The sequence below is a fragment of the Labeo rohita genome, chromosome 14, assembly GCF_022985175.1.
Source record: "Labeo rohita strain BAU-BD-2019 chromosome 14, IGBB_LRoh.1.0, whole genome shotgun sequence".
Taxonomy (NCBI): domain Eukaryota; kingdom Metazoa; phylum Chordata; class Actinopteri; order Cypriniformes; family Cyprinidae; genus Labeo; species Labeo rohita.
The window spans coordinates 17676227-17698248 of record NC_066882.1 but is presented as its reverse complement, the minus strand read 5'-3'; the positions used below and the strand labels follow the sequence as shown (position 1 = coordinate 17698248).

The 22022-nt window shown below is 36.5% G+C and overlaps 1 protein-coding gene across 7 annotated transcripts in view; it reads left to right on the top strand.

Annotated features, from left to right (window-relative positions):
* Nucleotides 1-1268: 1268 nt before the first annotated feature.
* rapgef2b (Rap guanine nucleotide exchange factor 2b) overlaps nucleotides 1269-22022 on the top strand; it is a 128555-nt gene continuing 107801 nt past the window's right edge. For all 7 annotated transcript variants that reach the window (XM_051128250.1, XM_051128248.1, XM_051128247.1 and 4 more), the window contains exon 1: nucleotides 1269-1876. In XM_051128250.1, coding sequence (XP_050984207.1) covers nucleotides 1808-1876 — 69 coding nt within the window. In that variant the 5' untranslated portion in view covers nucleotides 1269-1807. The remainder of the gene's footprint in view (nucleotides 1877-22022) is intronic.

Sequence of the window (22022 nt, the reverse complement as noted above, 5' to 3'; positions counted from 1 at the left end):
CATCCTTGCCGAATAAAACTATTAATTTCTTTCAAAAAAAAAAAAAAAAAAAAAAAAAAATGCAGAGAAATGTTGGACAGTATAGTGTATATTGTTACAAAAGAATTAATATAAGATTTGTTATTTAAGATTTTAAACAAATGCTGTTCTTATTAACTTTTTATTCATCAAAGAATCCAGAAAAAAAGTACCACATGTTCCAAAAAATATTAAGAAGCACAACTGTTTCCAACTTTGATAATCAATCAGTATATTAGAATGATTTCTGAAGGATCATGTGACACTGAACACTGGGGTAACGATGCTGAAAACTCAGCTTTGAGTCACAGGAATAAACTGTATTTTAAAGTACATTAAAATAGAAAACCACTATTTTAAATTGCAATGATATTTCATATTATTAATGTTTTCTGTATTTTTGAACAAATAAATCCAGTCATGATGAGCAGAATAGACTTAAAAAACATTAAAAATCTTACTGATCCCAAACTTTTTAAATGGCAGTGTAAGTTGCTTTGAATAATAGCATCTGCCTAATGCATAAGATTTGACATTACCGGTTTATAAATGCAAAGACAGTATTTGTTTGTAGAAAGCAAATCAGCAGGTATTTAATATTTAATATTCAAACAATGTTTTTAAACCGGTTTGCGTTTGTTTATATAAAAATAAGGCTTTAGTTGAGTCTCAGATAACTGATTTCCATCATCATGTAAGTGTCATGTTTACTGATTTTTTTTTTTCGCACTATATTTTTCATATTTGCTGACTCATCTTTTGTTCCATCCTAACCAGCAATGAACTAAAGATATTCCCACTGGTAACATCTGTGAAGATGTACATTTTTAAAAGAATTGTTAATTTAATTTATCTGTCTAGATTTAGACAGATTTGGTAGAAAGCTTTCATATTTGGCACATACATGAAAAGTTCTATTATGACTATATAATGAGTATTACCTTATATCATCAATCATAAATACAGATAAACATGACAGTGGCCATATTTGTCCCTGTGGGAAATGCAAAGCTGCATAATAAGTAACAGATGGACATTACATAAACATATAAGTATTGCAAAGTTAAAGTAAAAAAGAATTACGCATTTAATATCTGGATCATCATTGTCCCCATACCTAAATTAATATGGGATGTATGACTCAAAGCATGCAATAAGGTCTTCAGCCAGTGGATGGAGACAAAGCATTATGTGTTGTGGGTAAATTGTTCTGTGGGCGCATTATTGTGCTGAATGGACTCGCCCATGAAACCTCTTGAGGCGGTCGGTCACCATGGTGGTGGCTTACAACAGCGAGCCCAGACGGCAGACCATCCGTCGCGTTTAGACGCTAAAACACTATTTATAAATGCTGCCTTTGACCCTCCACTGCTTTGCAAATGGCTTAAAATGGACAATCACCCAGCGCATGGATTGCACATTGTTTTAAAATGGAAAACTGAAGAAGATGGAATAGCGAACAGGGGACAAACGGAATGCTGAAAAATGCACTCGTCTGCGTAAAACACAGACGTACCGCTTGCCTGCAAAAACCTTTCATTAACCCAAAATCGCCTGTCAAGTCCCAGTCGAAGCTTCAGCGGCTGGAATAGAAAAAGCAGACTGTCTGGTTTTGTAGGATTGGGACGAGGGACAGTAAGAGAGCTCCTGGCTTAGGTTGTGGCCTGGGGACAGGCTCTCCTCTGCAGTTGCTGCTATATAAAAACGTTTTTGTACCCCTAAAAAGCCACTTGCGAGATTCGCCTTGGATTACTGGACTTGAGTGCTGTGCGCGATTGTTTTGAAAACCATGGCGTCCTATGTGGATAACAGTTTTCGGCAGGCGGTGATGGTGAATCCTTCAGACAGGACGCAACAGGTCAGAAGACAGTCTTTTAAATCATTTATTATGTGCACTGGTGGCTGTTAAATGTTACAGTATGCTGCATGACTGATGTTACAAGTATCACATGCATGATATGCTTTTCTTCTATAGTGTTGACAGTGCAACAGTTTCTTTTTTAGTATATGTAGCTTAGGATAACCAGTATAATGAAAAGAACTGGTATGAATTACCATGCATGCATGTATAGAATTGTCCCCAATTAGCTTATAATGCATGCACGTGTATTTTCTCTTCACTGTTTTTGCAGTCTATTACATAAACATGAAGCAAACGTTTGTAAACTTTGCGTCTTTCACTGCTAGACAAAGCTTGTCAGCACGGCTTTGCGTCGGAAACAGTTTAACATTAAATACAGCAGTGGCATTGCGTGATGTGAGACAGAACTGACTTTTAGTCACAGGTTTTAAGTGTAAAATATTGATCTATTATGATTTGAAAGGCGTTGCGATGACATTTTGCCTGCTTGGTATAGTCTCCACCCTTTTACGTGGCTCAGCCGGCGACTGAAGACTGTATTATAATTTTTTCAGTAGACAAAATGTTTTGCAGTTCAGTTTGTGTTATTTTTTCCCCTCAAGTGTTTGTATTGTATGTGATGATTTGGAGAAACTACGAAAAATAATCGATACTAACGAGACGGGCACTTAAAGTGACAGGCTGCTTTGTCAGACATAAAAGAAGCCATTGATTCTTCTCCTGCACATCTGGTTAATTTGATTTTGCTCTCAAATTGATCTTAGGTTACAGTAATTCACAACAATTGTGTTTTTTGTTTTACTAAAAATCATCGAGGCAGATCTATATTTTAAGTGCGTTTGATGCCATTGTTATGATACAGTGAACATGATTCGTGTTTTGTTCGTGAACGAATCGGTGTTGGAATGAATCATTGGAGTAAACGATTCTCCGATTCTGGGGGTGGCACTGACTGAACAAAACATTTCTTTCACAAAATGAATGAACATCACAAATGAAGTATGATGCCCATCTAATAATAAAAAATGATGTTGCTGGATTTGCATTAATTTAGTTATTCAAATATTGTGAGTTCCCTTACAAATAAGAATTGTTCACCTAATGCAAAGTGACTGTTTTTGCACATTGTAAACGTGCATTTTAATTGTGTATGTTGTCAGTAATTTGTATGCATTTTATTTCACAAACAAGATTCATTCATTCTTCATCATTTATTAGCCTATGTTGAAGTGACACCTGAGTGCATTCAGGTTGTTCACAAAACAAACCAATAAAGGACAAAGCAATTAAATGCTCCTTCACAAACCACACAGCAATGCTATTCAAGCTCTTGCTATAGTCAGTAAAGCATATGTTCAGAGAACGAAAAATGAGTCAGTGCATGGAAGTGAACAAGAATGATTTGTTGACTTTAAAGATTCATTCACAGACAACACCACTAGTCAATACTAATTAAATAATGTGTAGGGCACTTGAGGTGAGAGGCTGTCAGACGGAAAATAAGCGATACAATTCTTCTTTTCCCCTTCTGGTTAATTCAATTTAGCCCTGTTTTTCCACTTTAATTGGTTACAAAGATTCTCCTACAGATTATGTGTTTTGCTGAAAATAGCTGAAGCGGCGCAGTGTATGAATTACATGATTACATTATCATGCAATGTACACGAATAATAGCAAACCGGCCGGTCTGCTTGACATATGCGTGCTATTTATCACACAGTAATCATATAATCACACAAAGTTCCTGTTGTTTAGAAATAAACATGTTCGCCCATTAAGCTTTCACATTAGATTGAGCCTCGAGACGTAACGAAGCATTTGTGAAAAGAGTATTTTAACGCACTGGGGATCAATTTCATGAGTTGTTTGTACCTGGATTTAAGCATTGCAGACAATAGAGGCAGGTCAGTATGGTATTCATTAGCGAATGCAACTCTGTACAGCTGCATTTCCTAGAGATTACGTGATATTCGATGTCTGCGCCCATAGAGTGATGAAGCCTTGAAATCATCTCAGGTCACTTCAGAGTTGGCCTTTATTCAGCAATCCCAGTACTTCGGCCTGAGTGTTCAGCACGTGTGTGTGAGAGTTGGGGAATACTGACCCCTGAAACCATAACGTACCACACCTTAAGTTCACAATTGAAACAGCCACTTGCTAGTTCATAGACTACAGCATGATGTAATCTCGCTCAGTTCATGTGGACTGAAAAGAGCTGTTCCATGAAGTGGACTTTAAGGCACCCTTCAAGTGTAAAGACTTCGTATAGGGAATGGCGCAGGCTATTCTAATGGAGCTTGAAGCTCATTATGGCTTAACAGCAAAAACCTCAGCACAATGCATTAACTTGCTGATGGATGGTGTAGATCTTAATGGGGCAAAATATTCCCCAGTTGGAGTAGGCGATATGGGGGAGTAGTGAAGGGTGTAGCTTCTACGGCCTTTGTTTTTTTTTTTTTCGAAAGCAGACGGGTATGCAGGGGTCAAGGAGACCGTAAAAGGCTGATGGGATTTTATGCTTTGACCTCTATGAATCAGTAAGATCAAAGTGCAAGAGGGCACATCTCTTATTGTTCCTAAGAGCCACATATTGAGCATTTAAGTAAACGAACAAGCTAAATATAACCCTTGGCGTCAGGAGACAAAATTTGGCTGTTTTTTTTTTTTTTTTGATGCCCACAAAGAAGCTGGTCATCCTGGACTGATGGTTTCCTTCCAAGCAGCTTCCTTCCTTTCTTTCACAGTGAGAGGAAGTGCATCAGAGGGTTGTCAGAACTTGACAGAGCATAAGAAATCCTTTTTTTTTTTTTTTTTTGTTTGTTAAAAAAAAATAAATCTTCCCGCTCCAGTTCCTTTTTTTGTTCTTCACTAATGAATCTTTGTTTACACACACATGCCAGTCAGTGAGCTGCAGGTGTCTTCAAATTCTTTTGAATAAATCTATGTCAAGAAATTGTGTAGATTGTATTTCACAATTAATAAATTATATTTGATTTAAAAGAAAAGGCTATTAATACATCTCAACAACATAGGGAAGATTATATGTTATTTAATTTTTATTAATGCATAACTCAGTATTTTAGTGTTTTGTTTTTTTTTTTTCAGTTGTATTACAGAAATGTAATCTCATGAGAATCACTACTGATAATAATGTAATAATAATAAAAGACTCTAAGCTTTTGAATGGTATATTGTATCATGTTACAAAAGCTTTTTATTTCAGATAAATGCTTTTTCTATTCAGAAAGAATCCTGAAAAAAAATGTACTCAACTGTTTTAAATATTGATAATAATATTAATAAAAAATGTTTCTTGAACAGCAAATCAGCATATTAGAACGATTTTGTAAGGGTTATGTGACACTAAAGACTGGAATAATGATGCTGAAAATTTAGATTTGCTCACAGGAATAAATTACATTTTAAAATATATTCAAATGGAAAGCCGTTGTTTTAAATAGTAAATGTATTTCAGAATATTACTGCTTTTGCTGTATTTTGGATCAAATAAATGCAGGCTTGGTGAGCAGAAGAGACTTCTCTAAAAAACATTACAAATCTTACTGTCCAAAAACTTTTGACTGGTAGTGTGTAAAATCAATGATCCTAATATTGGCTTTCATAATGGTGTTATAAATATATTATTTTGGAGAGAAATGTGCCTTGGACATGTTTTACCAAAAACATACATCTTATAAAATGTTATAAGGAAAAAATAGTTAAAGGGGTCATTGAATGCCCATTTTCCACAAGTTGATATGATTCTTTAGGGTCTTAATGAAAGGTTTATAATATACTTTGGTTAAAAATTCTCAAAGGTAGTGTAAAACAACACACTTTTTACCTTGCTAAAATCAGCTCTGCAAAAATCATCTCATTCTGGTCGAGGCTGCTTTAAATGCAAATGAGCTCTGCTCGCCCCACTCCTCTCTTCTCTCTGTGGAGGGACAAGCCTGTTTACTTTAGCCGCGTTTAGCCGCTAAACTTGCTAACTAGCACATTATTAGGAAAGGCAATCGCAAAGATTCTTAAAAAAACCCCTTATACTCACTGTGATGCCACACCGACAGGCATCTGAGAATTTGAAAAAGCGAATATTTTTTTTTACCGACTAATTAAAAACCACTGCATGGATTTTTATCATTATAGGATAGATTTGTAAACACACTGCCAACACACATTTAATGTTCAAACAGCATGTTAAAGTGAACTTAGCATCCGATGACCCTTTTAAACATGATACAACACATTCAAAATCTGTAGACTGTTGCCTGGCCATCCTCACTGTCTAAACACGTTTTTGTAGTCAATGGTACCTTTTCAAAAAATACTGGCATTAGAACTGCTAGTCTTATAGCCTCAGGTCTTGCGTTTCTTTGTTTCTGAATTTTTACATAGCCATCTTGTTCTTGGTCACCTTGCCAAGTGAAGTCTCACATTATGAATGGGAGTCATTGCCTTGACAGAAGTGGTTAGACACATACAGTACATACACAAGCGTGCGTGAACAAAGAGTGGTTTCAATGACATTTCCCATCTCAGTTTACACAGGAAGAATAGACAGACCGCCTGGAGAACATAAACAAATGATGACAACTGTCACGTTAATACCAGAGCATGTGGCATGTCTTTCTTCTCCTCTGTCGCTGGCGTGTGTGATATTACTCTTTGGTAAAGTGTATAGCCTGTAATGGCTGGTTGTCAAAATTATTATGGAGTTGCATTGGTACCTTCCGGTCTTATTGGGCTGTTTCCAGTATGATGAGGTCATTTGACCTTTTGATTTCATGCCAAATGATGCTTGGCATATGTTAAAATTGGCCAGCCAAAGGGTTCCTTTGTTTATTTAAAAGCAGAATATGAGGAATGCCTAATAGCTGAAGTGGGAATTTCACTAGGATTTGGAAGGCAAATGAAATGTTTTTACTAGAGCATTCCAGTTCAGTTATTGCTGGACCAACAGCATTTGACTATGTGCGTCCGTTTAGTAGGAGAGGCTAATAAGCACATCCAATGAAGTGGAATGCAATATTTGAATGCACCAGTGGTCATCACATACTTAATTTAATGACAAAATACAAGCTACAGTTGGTCACATTGCTTTGTGTTGGGCACTAGTTTTCTGCTTATAGCTGTCTTAGATTCTTCTACTGTTCAAAGGTAAGAGTACTTATTTGCTTATGCTTCCAAGATTTTGCAGAGAAACTTGTAAAATATTTATGATTATGATTTGTGGAAAACCTTCACCTACTTGTTTATTTACTTTTGTTCAGTTCATATAATTTTGCTTTCCAACTAGGAAGGGAAATGAAGATGTAATAGCTTTGATTCTGCTTAATGATTCTGGTTCCTTATCGATTTCATTGAGTCCATTAACTGGACTTGATGAAAGTTCCCTTGTGGTCAGTGCATAAGTAAAAAAAACATCTCTGACCCGATAGTGTTAGTGAGTCACTAGACCGATTCAAATCAATAGCTTGTGTCATTTTGAGTGATTCATTAAAAAAGAACCAGTGCATAAGAGTCATTAGTATGTAAATCTGACATCACTGGTTGTGTTTTATGTTTGTTGTTGCATGCAATCAGCTCAGACAATGTTTTTCTCTCTCATCACATCCAAATCAGACTGCAAGCTCACAGCTCAGACAAAACTATGTCTTTGGCATTCATTTAGGAGTGCAGGAAGTGCATGTTAACAGTAGAACGCAGGTGTTTAAAAACGTTAAAGTCCCTGTGAAATCAAAATTGACGTTTTTTTGGCCTTTAGTATGAATATACTGGTGCATCTCAATAAATTAGAATGTCATAGAAAAGTTCATTTATTTCAGTAATTGAACTCAAATTGTGAAACTCGTGTATTAAATAAATTCAGTGCACACAGACTGAAGTAGTTTAAGTCTTTAGTTCTTTTAATTGTGATGATTTTGGCTTACATTTAACAAAAACCCACCAATCTCAACAAATTAGAATACTTCATAAGACCAATAACAAAAAAAAAACAAAAACATTTTTAGTAAATTGTTGGCCTTCTGGAAAGTATGTTCATTTTCTGTATATGTACTCAGTACTTGGTAGGTGCTCCTTTTGCTTTAATTACTGCCTCAATTCGGCGTGGCATGGAGGTGATCAGTCTCTGGCATTGCTGAGGTTGTATGGAAGCCCAGGTTTCTTTGACAGTGGCCTTCAGCTCATCTGCATCTACTTGTTTCTCATTTTCCTCTTGACAGTACCCCATAGATTCTCTATGGCAGGGGTCACCAAACTTGTTCCTGGAGGGCCGGTGTCCTGCAGAGTTTACCTCCAACTTTCTTCAACACATCTGCCTGGAAGTTTTTAAGCATACCTAGTAAGACCTTGATTAGCTGGCTCAGGTGTGTGTGATTAGGGTTGGAGCTAAACTCGGCCCTCCAGGACCGGATCTGGTGACCCCTGCTCTATGGGGTTCAGGTCTGGTGAGTTTGCTGGCCAGTCAAGCACACCAACACCATGGTCATTTAACCAACTTTCTGGACTTCAAGCAACTTTGGCTATGAGTTTCTCTACCTCATAGCCTACCTTCCTCCAGACTCTAGGACCTTGGTTTCCAAATGAAATACAAAACTTGCTCTCATCTGAAAAGAGGACTTTGGACCACTGGGCAACAGTCCATTTCTTCTTCTCTTTATCCCAGGTAAGACGCCTCTGACGTTGTCTGTTGTTCAGGAGTGGCTTAACAAGAGGAATACGACAACTGTAGCCAAATTCCTTGACGCGTCTGTGTGTGGTGGATCTTGATGCCTTGACCCCAGCCTTAGTCCTTTTCTTTTTGAAGTTCACCCAAATTCTTGAATCGATTTTGCTTGACAAGCCTCTCAAGGCTGCGGTTCTCTTGTTTGGTTGTGCATCTTTTTCTTCCACGCTTTTTCCTTCCACTCAACTTTCTGTTAACATGATTGGATACAGCACTCTGTGAACAGCCAGCTTCTTTGGCAATAAATGTTTGTGGCTTACTCTCCTTGTGAATGGTGTCAATGGTTGTCTTCTGGACAACTATCAGATTGGCAGTCTTCCCCATGATTGTGTAGCCTAGTGAACCAAACTGAGAGACCATTTTGAAGGCTCAGGAAACCTTTGCAGGTGTTTTGAGTTGATTAGCTGATTGGCATGTCACCATATTCTAATTTGTTGAGATAGTGAATTGGTGGGTTTTTGTTAAATGCGAGCCAAAATCATCACAATTAAAAGAACCAAAGACTTAAAGTACTTCAGTCTGTGTGCATAGAATTTATTTAATACACAAGTTTCACAATTTGAGTTGAATTACTGAATTAAATGAATTTTTCCATGACATTTCTAATTTATTGAGATGCACCTGTATTAGCCTTAAGGTTATCTAGCTATAAGCTAGTGCGCTCCAAAACAATGACAAAATTCACATTTACAAGATATAAGCATTCAAAACTTACAGTGTCTAACTTCCACCAATATGAATCAGTGATTTTGATGACCCTGCACTTCAAACTTCAAATGATCAAATGCTCAGTAGAATCCAAAGTGTCCCACCCCTTAAATAGACACTAAAGCTGCGGCTGAAATCGGTCTCTTGTTCACAGAATTATTATTTTCTGTACGGTGAATGGCACGTAGTGCACTATGTAGGGGATGGGGAACTGCTTGAAATGTCCCGCCCCCTCTTTGTGTTTCAAATAACATAAACGAATAAAATAATGCATAACATTTCAAATCATTTCAGTGGACCTTTAAAGAAACTGAAAGCCATTAAGATTCCATTCCAGTATTTTTAAAAATATAAAAAAGAACCGATTCTTGATTCTCAATCCTATTTCCAACATCCTTATTACATACTCAAGTCAAAACAACAGTGAAATGGGGTCATCACTGAATATGAATTGGGTGTCTTGGGGTGAAGGGAGTGATTTAAATACGCTACTTGGGCATCAGTAGTGGTTGGCGGCCCATGTCCCTTCCGGTGGTTCTTTTGATCCTCGCATCAGGCTGCTTGTGTCAGAGGAGACTCATCCTCATCCACGCTTACAGCGGATCGCTTTGATCTGCCGCTCTGTTTCTCTGCTCTGATCCATTTGTTAGCATCTCTCTCTGTGATCTTTCTCTATGGATGAAACCTCTCACTCTGAAGCTGCAGACAAAATGTACAGAGATCTCTGAAGCATGATATAGCTTTTCACAAGTCATGATATGCACAGCATGCTTAGTATAACTATTGCTATGGCTCAGACTTGGAGCTAAGGGTTTTTCAAAACTCTTAAAGGAACAGTTCAGCCAAAAATGAAAATTCTGTCATTTAATCACCCTCATATCATTTCGAACCTGTATGTGACCCTGGCCACAAAACCAGTCATAAGTAGCATGGGTATATTTGTAGCAATAGCCAACAATACATTGTATGGGTCAAAAATGTTCTTTTATGACAAAAATCATTAGGATATTAAATAAAGACCATGTTCCATGAAGATATTTTGTAAATTTCCTACTGTAAGTATATCGAAATGTAATTTTTCATTAGAAATGTGCATTGCTAAGAACTTAATTTGGACAACTTTAAAGGTGACTTTCTCAGTATTTAGATTTTTTTTTTTTTTTTGCACCCTCAGATTCCAGATATTCAAATAGTTGTATCTTGACCAAATATTATCCTAACAAACCTTACATCATTGGAAAGCTTATTTAAAAAAATGACCCTTGTTTTGTGGTCCAGAGTCACATTTTTTTGAAGAATGTTGGAAATCAATCAATTGATGGTAGCTTTTGACTTTGTGTCCAACATAAGAAAGAAACTCATATAGAATTTATTTTTGTCTGAACTATCCTTTTCCTAAACTGCAGTCATATCTCAGGTGCTTGTACACTTTTAGTTAATTATAAGCTGATTGTAATGTTTTTCTAGATTAATTTTGTGCCATGTTGCTTTATGTAGCATCCTCCATTGAGGTATGGCAGTACGTAATGCTCAGAGTGGTGGTGGTTGTGCGTCGTGTTTTTCCATTGCTTGTATTGCCCATAGCACTCTGACGAACAAAGAGCACAGACAAACCTTCAGTTGCTTTACAGAAATGTCAAGGCTGTGGAAATGTAAGCGCATCTGAATTCATTTCTCCGACACGCAGCAGCAGCAGAAAAACCAAAGACGTTCTTTCTGATGGAAAGAAAGAAGAAAAACATGCAGACAGATTTCTTCAAGTGTTTCATTTTTCAATGCCCTTTATTAAAATAGCTGTACTCTGCGGTAGAAGTAGCCTGATGGCAACTAATTTAGGAGTGGCTCATCTGAATTAAGTCCTGGCGATGCGTATTAGCGGAGAAAATACAAAACTGGTCTGAGATCAGTGTTTGAAGGTAACTTTAACTGTAGTAATCCCGCCTGTCCCTTACCATGTTAGCAACTGTGAATGTAGTCCAACACATTAGCTGATTAATTACCTGATTATCCGCTGTGTGCTAAGGATTGTTTACAAAAGCTCCCTTCATGCAGTATGTAGGCCAGAGTCCACACATGTGATATCCACTCTTGACAGTTTTGTGATATTTACACGTATAATTACTGTTTTAATAAAGCAAGTATATATTGTTTGTCAAAGTCTACCTAGTGATACACATTTCATTATTACACGTAAGTACTCTCTAAGTGTTTTCTCCTTTGTATAATCTGTATTTGTGGCTGTGTGAAGAAGCAGCTCAGAAACATGAGCCCAGGATTGTATTCCCCCTTGATCATGAACAATGGCTCGTCTCCAGATAGAACGCTCTAGTCATGAGGTCATATTCCCCTCTGCTCTTTATGGCTCCATGAACCTGTACATTACCATGTTTATAAGGGTTCAGCACAGGTTTTATGATGACAAGGTTTTAGGCCAGGTGATGGCCTGTGTCTAAAAAGCATCTGTCTCAGCCCAGACTGACGCCTCATTCTCTTGCCCCTTTTGTTTTTAAAAAGGAGGTCAGTAGTGCAACGCCAAATGTACATGAATAAACCAAAACTGTGTATTGCAAAACACAGTACTCTGCAGATGGAAACTCCGATCTCAGTTTATTCCAGTAGTTTGCAGTTCGCAGTTAGTCTTGAGACTGTTTTAATTAGTTTTGTATAATTATATTTTTTTCCGGTTTCATCCTCCACCTTGGATGATTTTTTTTTCTATTAATATGTTGCTTATATAGTCTTTTATTCAGTTTATTTACAATTACAATAATGAATTGTGCAGGAAAATGATTAATTGGCATAAAAATTCAGTAATGCACAATGCAGCTAATATTAAAATAGACATCATTTACTTTACGCAAAATATAATTTTTGGGGGTGAAATGTGACCTGGAGATGTTCTTGACAGATTTGTGATATTTGCCCATATACTCTAAAAAATGCTGGGTTAAAACAGCCCAACTTGGGTTATTTGGCAACCCAGCACTGGGTAAATATTGGACTAGGTTATTTTGACCCAGCTGGTTGGGTTAAATGTTTTTACCAAACATGCTGGGTTATTTTATTTAAATCAACTACTGTTTAAAAATTATTATATTGCTGGCTTAAAATGGAGTGGAACTTACAAAAAACACACACAGAATTACTAGAGGCAACAGCAATAATCAAAAGATGAACATGCATTTTTAAGCAAAAACACATGGACAAAACACAAGACAAATTGAATTTATTTGGGTGATGGTTTACAGCATAGTTTACAGTATTGCATGCATTTAAACTATTAAGCATTTTAGATATAAAAAATGTAACATTTACAAGTAGAATTTTAATTTTAGTGTATTCATCAGTTCTCAGTGATTTCTTTTTACAGAAACAACGCTAATTCTCGTGCCGATGTGTCGCCGAAATCTGAGCTGGTAAAGGGCTGCTATTCGCCGGTGTAACTGTGAACTTCAGACTGTGGCCTCGCATTCCACTTGCAGCTGAAAGATGCTGTCACTAACTCCAAAACCTGCCCATAAACAAATAGCACTGACATTAAAGAAAATATTTTTAACATCAAATTAAATTAAACCCATTACCATAATGAATAAAATCCATAATGAATAAAATCCATTTATTTTATGCAAGGCAAAAAGCATTTCCATCATGCACAGTGACCACTGTAGTTTTATATAACTCAACTATTGCTTAAAAATTAATAAAGCTTAAAATGAACCTAAAATAGGTTGGAAATTAACAATATGTTAAATAAATCAACATTTATTAATAAGTCGAATAAATCAATTAAATAATAAACTTTTTTATTAATTGCTTATTAATACATGTTCACCTTTTGATTATGTCTGATTTTTAATTTGCAACCTATTTTGGTTTCATTTTAAGCTAGCCATATAGTAATTTTTAAACAATAGTTGAGTTAAATAAAACTACCCAGAAGGTTGGATTGGACATTAGAGCCAACTGCTGGGTCAAAACAACCCGGTCGCTTAGTTTGCTTCTATTTTACTCATTTGTTTTTAACCCAGCATTTTTTAAAGTGTATATATGTCCCATAGTCTCCTTGACTGAAATATGGAGTCACGTTTTCTCTGTCATTACAAGTGCCATGAAGTAACAGTAGCACACCAGCGATGCATCCTAATCCAGGCTAATCTAATTCTTACTGAAATCTCCGATGGTTTGACTTTCGTTCTACCCTCCTACTCTTGCATGGGGATGGAAGAGCTTTGTTGTCCCTCGGGTGAGTGTTAACCTGGGATGAACCTGCGGGTGAATTCCTCATGCCAGTCTGCTAGTATCCAGATTAGACAGACTGCTTTTCCCAGATGCATCTCTTAGATAGGTGAAACGACGCCTCACCTCAGCTCACCAGGTTTAGAGCAGCCTCTCCTTAGTTGTGCTCTCCATTTCTGTAAGCTAATGTTTACTTTTGTATGCCTCGTGGACACTGATGGCAGAAACAGTTAAGTTTGAGGTGAAACTGGTGATGTGAATCTCAGTGAAAGAGTGGACCGTATTTACCTATGACCTTCCCTAATGGGACGTAATTGCCTGATCTCGTCATCCAGAGGGCAAGAGTTTGCCATTACGTTAGAAAGCTATTATTACAAAGAACTGAGTTCGTATTTTTGTGCTGTGTTTAAGTATAGCCTCACACGCATGCATCGTGGTACTCTCATAAATGGGCGTTGACTGACATGGAAGAGATAAAGGTGTTGAATAAAGTCATTTTTTTTGTTTTCTTTGCGCACAAAAAGTTTTTTTGTAGCTTCATAAAACTAAAGTTGAACCACTGATGTCTCATGGACCATTTTAATGATGTCCTTACCACCTTTTAGGGCCTTGAACATGGTAGTTGCTTTGCTATCTATGCAAGGTCAAAAGAAACCTCTCAGATTTCATTAAAAATATCTTAATTTGTGTTCTACCGAGAGGTCTTACAAGTTTGGAACGACATGAGGGTGAATAATTATTGACAGAATTATCATTTTTGGGACATTAAACATTAAAAAGTGTGTAAATTGTATTTTTATAAAAATAACTGATCATTTCGCTAGATAAGACCCTTCTGCCTTGGCTGGGATCATTTACAACCGCATTTCGGACCATTTGAAGCTGCATTTAAACTGCATTTTGGAAGTTCAAACTTGGTGCACCATAGAAGTCCATTATATGGACAAAAATGAAATGAAATGTTTTCCTCAAAAAACATTTCTTTACGACTGAAGAAAGAAAGACATGAACATCTTGGATGACAAGGGGGTGAGGGATATGTTGTGGGATACGACTAATTTCATGTGCAATGTATACAAAATTACAATTTAAATACAGAAAAGTATCATAATTTTTAAAAATAAAGCTTCATATTATGTTTAGGCTACTTTCTAAGACCTTTATATCCTACAGTCATGGCGAAATTAGGTTCCTCCACTCTATAAAAAACAAGAATCAAAAACAACAGTGAGGAATCAATTCTAATCGATTCCAGAACCAGGAATCAGATTTCTCGGAATCTTTAAAAATGGAAAACAGTTATTTTAAATTGTATCAATATTTCACAATACTGTTTTTGCTATATTTTTATCAAATAAATACAGCCTTGGTGAGCATAAGACTTGATTCCGAGACATTGAACAATCTTACCGGCCACAAACTTTTGAACAGTAGCACAAGTTAAAAACTGTTCTTTAGTTTTAAATGTATGACATATATGTTTGAAGCATATGTTTGAAGCTGCAGGCACTATGGTTTATTTGGAAATTTGATGATGCTTAAAATGAGAATTTCAAAAGACATTAGTCTCAGTGTATGGTGACATTTTTGCATTCGTTTTTCCACTAGTCTGACAAATCACTCTATATACAAGGACAGTAAGGTGGCCTGCAGAGATAGTGGATGGATCTTTTTATGCCAAGCATTAGCAGCATCCTACTTGAATGGTTCTGTGCACCTTTTACTAGAATAAAGATATTGTGACCCTAAATTTGTGGTCTAAGATCTTGTTTGGTAAGCTTTGCCCTGTCACACTAAGCACTATTGTGTGACTATTTTTGTCCTAATCCTCTATGTCTAATAAAACCAATTAGCTTAAGCCCGTCTTCACTGGCCTGTTTGTATTTGATCAGTAGAAGGCTTTGAACTAGGTTAGGAACAGGCAAGCAGGAAAGCCCTCCTGTTGGCCTCATCACAGACCTCTGCTGTGTACGTAACCCAGATTTTCTTTACAATAGCAGCTCATAATTATCTGAGCAGTGACATGGTCCACCGCAGATATTTCGGAAACTCTTATTATACCACAAAGCCCTTCAGTAGCAGGCGATAAATCCCTGATATGAGCATTTATGACATGTGATTAAGTAATAAAGGCTCACTGATTGTTTAAAGCAATAGCTTCAGCTGTTTGTTTAATTCATGCGCTCAGTTATATCACCCTACACTATTGTATTACACATCTGTGATTATCGGCTTCTGCACATGACGGCCGTCTCCGCTTCCCGATACGTGGGTGTCCGAGCGCAATTGTAGACGTGTCCAGCTCACACTGCGCTTTTGTGTCAAGAACATATTGTTTATTAGCATAATCACCAGTGATGTCTAATGGATAGCTTTTATAATCTGCGTCAGTGTTCGTTTTGCATTATGCTAATGAGAGCGGCTTGTGATTGTAGTAAGAGCAGCCTTTCATCAGGACGGACCCGTCCTCACGTGGGCCCCCTCAGCTTTGTGTCACCAGTGCGGTTTCAGTACAGTGGACCCCTGTGGAAATCAACCAGCGCTTGTCTCAAATAATCAGCGTCATTGTAATTATTCTGTCATGTAGAGGAGTTACTTACTCCACTTGGACTTGTTCAGTAGGAAGCATTAAAGTTTAAAGGCTACTTTAGTGAAAATGACATTTATATAACCAAGACAGACATTATTAATGAAGTCAAGGCAGGTTTTTATATGTGTGAGTCACAAAAGGAGAATATTAGCAGCTTGTTGATACTCCTTTTTCCCATACAATAAAAGCTTACAGTGACCGGAGGCTGTCAAAATCCACAATGCACTGTAAAAATGATAAAAGCACTGTAAAACAAATACTTGTGTTCAATATACCATGTCTTCTGAAGCCATTGAAAGCTCTGTGTAAGAAACAGATGACAATGTATGTAGTTTTTAGTACTAAGAATATCAAAAGTGCAATTTTCATTGTATGGTTCATCGTATTGAACACAGAATGTGAATGTCCTTTAGAATTTCTCCTTTTGTGTAAATGTAACTATTTCTGTAAATGTTAGTGATTTGTTAATTAGCATATTGAATATATCAGCTTTGTTTTTATATTCTAAATTGTTTCCATGAGCTAGACAGGTTCTTAAAAAGCTCTAGAGAAATTGTGACATCAGTTTCCCTTTTTTTTAATTTAATTGTGGGCCAACATCCTGAGGATGCAGTCTGAAATAGCATGATGTGTTCTTCAGACGCCTTCGTCGCGAGCTTCCAGGGTGGTATCACACAATTACTATGTAAACAGGAAAGTGAGCACTGTGTTGACCAATTAGGTGAACAATTGGATATAAGAGAGACCACTCTCTCAACGAGAACAACAACAACAAAATAATATATTCATAGCCAGCTGTAGTATAATGCCTTTGTTTTGCTCAGTTCTTCGAAAACGTTTTTATGTAGTTCATGAATTTCTATGACAAGGTTGCAAAAAAATCCTGTTTTTTTGCAATGAGTTGATACTAAAAATAAGTGTGCATTCAAAATTATTTGTCAGAGTTGTGTTCACCTATTTATTTCAGTTTTGAGTCGTTCACCATTTTGATTTTATGTAGTGAAAAAAATTAAACATGCATTCAAATGTAGATTGCAATATGTTCTCCATTACATTTTAACAATTAGATTCAATTTGCCATAATAAAAAACATTTTAAAAGAACTCTTTTCTGAATTGGGTTGGGGTGAAAACAGATTAATCTGTTCAGTTGAGTTTATTCATAGACATATCATTATTTTAAGTTATGTCATGACAAATCTTGAGCTAAACACTGTTGTTTACCTCAATAATGTTATGATTCAAATAGGCCTATGTATAGATTGTCAGATCTTTGCCAGTAGTCAAGAGAAAAATCTGTGAAATGTTTCAACACTATTACCATACATCACTAATCGTAATATTAGGGCTGGTCATAGTGTTCACGCACTTGTAGCCAATCACAGTCATGTCTGGTGAGCGCGTGAACACTATGGCCAATCAGCGACGTTTAAAAATCGGCTTAATAGCGCTCAAATGTGAGCGGGAAGTGGATGTTTTTAAAATTTCAGTACCGAACCCGGTACCTTTTGACAACTCTACTATGGAGTGTTCAGTAGGGCTGCACAATTAAGCAAATTTCTAATCGTGATCACAATTACAGATGCCACAATTATGTAATCGTTCAAAGTCACAATTACAAAATAAATAAAAATAAATTCACTTACATTATTCTGCTTTCTTAAGATACGTGTGTGTGAGAGGTTTTTTTCTCATTGTTTTAATTTTTACATTTGTACATTTTTATATTTAAAGAAGAAACTATATATAAAAATGTGGCATGCAGTTGCTTCAAACAATGGTATAAAGCTATTCAAAACATCATTCAGTGTAAATTGTTATAATCGTAATTAATAATCACAATTACAATTTTAAGGGAATAATCAACAATCATGATTTTTGTCATAATCGTGCATCCCTAGTGTTCGGAATAACTTTTGATTGTGATCTAATGTTTTTGCCATATAATTTTGCTGAAACACGCTATTTGTGGCCTTTTATATCAAACTTATCGCTAAACCTGCTTAGCAGTTCTCAAGTAAACAGCTAATTTCTAACTAATCAACTTGAAAATGTAATACAACATGATTCAAGCAACTGATAAAAATCACCCATTTTTTCAGCTGAAAAATTAGTTAAAAATATTTTTTTGAGTTAATGTAATCTTGTAAAAACAGATTTCATAAAATTGCTATTGAAAAAAAAAAAGTTGTTTGGTAAAAAATCGTTCAGGAAATGGGGAAAAAATAGTTCAGGAACCGGTACCGAAGTCAAAGTATTGGTATCGGAATCGGTTTTGTAAACTGTTGAACAATACCCAGCCCTACATAATATACTTAGTGTGGAAGCATGCAAATGTGTGTTAATACTCCTTTCTCTTTCCTGAACAATGTCCCATTGAAAACAACAACACCAGTCCGGTTTTCAGAAACAACACAGCCGTAATACCTCATAAGCAAATTTCTCTCACAGACTTGTCAAGGTTATTTGATCCAAGCTATACTGTATGAACCATGATCTATTTGAATGCAGTGTTTCCTGTCTACATCTGTGCGCTGCTTTTTGAGGATGTACTGCAGCACAATGTTTTAGTCAGTCCAGGGCTTTCTTTCACAAGTATGTCTCCTCCAATTTATATTCCGTGCCTCACATTGTCTTCAAAGAAGGAACACTATGGACCCCACAGGCCTAAAATATGCAGCCAAATACTCTGAATGCTCAGAAAAGAAGCTCTTTGTCTCAGAGTTCCCTAGCAACCGATTGGACTAGAATGGCTGTAAGAGAATCGCCCTACAGAGGGAGAGAATTCAATTGATCCGCTATTGTCACTCGCCTGAACACCGGCCAGTAGCGGTAGAGATGTTTTTTCTCTTTGAGAGTTGAAGAAACAGGGTGGGGAGGGGGGAAAGGAGCTCAGCTGAAAAGATTGGCTCAGAAATAGGCTGCAGACGCAACACTGTACGTAGCCCTTGGCTTTTAACTAAGACTCGCTCCCCCTCCGCTACCCGGGATGTGCTACATCATCAGAACTCAGCCGAGTAACGTCATTCCGCCTGTGTCAGCATCGGTGATTGTTCATTTAATTGTCGGGGGAGTGAAAGAACAGCATGCCCTTCCGTATCTCAAGACCGTTTTATCCAATTAGCCCATCTGCTATTTGTTGATGAAGTTGTGTGTCAGAAGAGCACAGCGATGATGGTGTCGGAAAGGACCTTACAAAGCCCTTCCACCTTAGGTTGTGCATTATTTTGTGCAGAATCTTATTCTTTAGGATCATTTTGTTTTGCTGATGTCAAAGAGGTGGTGGATTATTAAAGTTTATCTAAAAATTTAAAATTGTTGTCAATAATTGAATAAAATATGAATATATTATGTTCAAAATGTTTAAAAAAAAACATGAATGAAAACATGAATTACTCACCTCATGTCGTTCCAAATCTGTAAGACCTTCGTTCATCTTCGGAAAATAAATTAAGATATTTTTGATGAAATTAAATTGAGCTTTCTGACCCTGCATAGACAGCAAAGCAACTGACACGTTCAAGGCCCAGAAGTCAAAAGTTTACATACACCTTGCAGAATCTGCAAAATGTTAATTATTTTACCAAAATGAGAGTGATCATACACAATGCATGTTATTTTTAATTTAGTACTGACCTGAAGATGATATTTTACATAAAGATATTTACATATAGTCCACAAGAGAAAATAATAGTTACATTTATAATGACTATGTTCAAATGTTTGTCCTGAACAGTTAAACTGCCTGCTGTTCTTCAGAAAAATCCTTTAGGTCCCGTAATTTCTTTGGTTTTTCAGCATTTTTGTGTATTTGAACCCTTTCCAACAATGACTATTATTTTGAGATCCATCTTTTCACACTGAGGACAACTGAGAGACCCATATTCAACTATTACAGAAGGTTCAAATGCTCACTGATGCTTCAGAAGGAAAAAACGATGCATTAAGAGCTGGGGGGTGTAAACTTTTGAACAGAATGAAGTTGAATGTGTACATTTTCTTATTTTGCTTAAATGTCATAATTTTTTTATTTAGTACTGTCTTCAGAAGCTACAGAAGATACTTACATGTTTCCCAGATGACAAAATAAGTTAATTTTACCCTAATCATCAAATTTCAAAAGTTTTCACCCCCAGGTCATAATGCATGGTGTTTCCTTCTGGCGCATCAGTGAGCGTTTGAACCTTCTGTAAAAAAAGATGAAAAGATGCATCTTAAAATCATGCAGTCATTGTTGGAAAAGGTTCAAATACACAAAAATGCACAGTAACACAGTATTAAGAATCAAGGGTATGTAAACTTTTGAGTGGGGTAATTTTTATAAATTCAACTATTATTTTCTCTTGTGGACTATATGTAAATGTATTTCATGTGAAATATCTTATTCAGGACAGTACTAAATAAAAAAATTATCATGGGTTTTGCATGGACTATAACAGAAAATAATATGTTGCAAGAACAACATGAGGGTGATTTTTTTTTTTTTTTTTTTTTTTTTTTTTTTTGGGTGAACTGTGCCTTTAAGAACTTCAAAAATATTCTTTTATCTCTCCTGTCCTCTCGGGCAGATCTTGCCAAGATGAATCTTTGAACAGCATTATATAATACAACAGGGATAGGAATAAATTTTTTTGAGTTGTTTGACACTGACAGAGCTTGTGCATTGCTGCCTGGATGTTTGGCGTCGATCCCAGTCAAGAAGTGCTGTGATGCGGTTGAGTGTTGGTTTTTAGAGGCATCATTGTTTAAACTGTTACGTGGGACCATCTATCAATGTGGTTTCAAGGTGATTTGTGGTTTCGGGCCATTGGGAAAGATCTCGCTTTGTATTACAGTGCCTTATCACTGATGAAAGGGCACAGATAATGTCTGTCCTGCGTAGTCTGGTCACAAGTTTTTCAGCATCAATTCAATCCTTGTATTGCAGTAGAAAAAAAAATAAACGTCTGCTTTAGTGGACAGAAATGTGACCGCATGACATTTTTATTGTCATGACATTTTATTACCTGTCAGACAGCGATTGCACAAACACAGGATAAGGCTGAAGTTCTCTAACATGCCAGACTGTGACGTGACTTTTTGAAACATTCTACTTTCGATTTCAGGTTTGTGTGATAGAACTCTGTTCTTTCTCTCACTGCATGACATTTATTAAAATCTCCTCATTTGAATGATTCTCTTCATCTTTCTCACTTCATCTGATGCAGCAAAGCTCCTGGAAACAGTGAAATAATAATGAAGGCAGCTAGTCATTGATGTAGTTCAAAAGAATGCTGGGAGCAGGAAGTCTTGTTTTTGGAAGGAACCGATTTAACAGCACATCTTCTCATCGTCATCCGCGCTGGCTGCCGCCTCCTTGTTCTGCATTATTTAACGCATGTGTTCTGCTGTGTGATGATGGTGATGCTCACAGATGTCTGGCCTGTTAATGAGACACTTTTTCTGCTGTTCTGTCAAAGTTCGATATGGTTTTGGTAGTTTACTGACAGAGGAATACTTTCCTTATTGTTATTTGGTTTTTATTTTTCAGTAACAAATGGTTTATAATTTAATAACCATATGTGACCCAACCACAAAACCAGTCATAAGTAGCATGGGTATATTTGTAGCAAATAGCCAAAAAGACACTATGGGTCAAAATGATTGATTTTTCTTTTATGCCAAAAATCATTAGGATATTAAGTAAAGATCATGTTCCATGCTTTCAGATGATGTATCTCAATTTGAGACAAAACTGACCCCTGTGACTAGATTTGTTGTCCAGGGTCACATATGTTAGTGCATATTTTTAGTTTAGTGAAAGGTACTTCTAATTGCACTATTCTCTCTCTTATTTAAAATTGTATGCCTGCAAAACAAAAGATAAGATTAATAAGACAG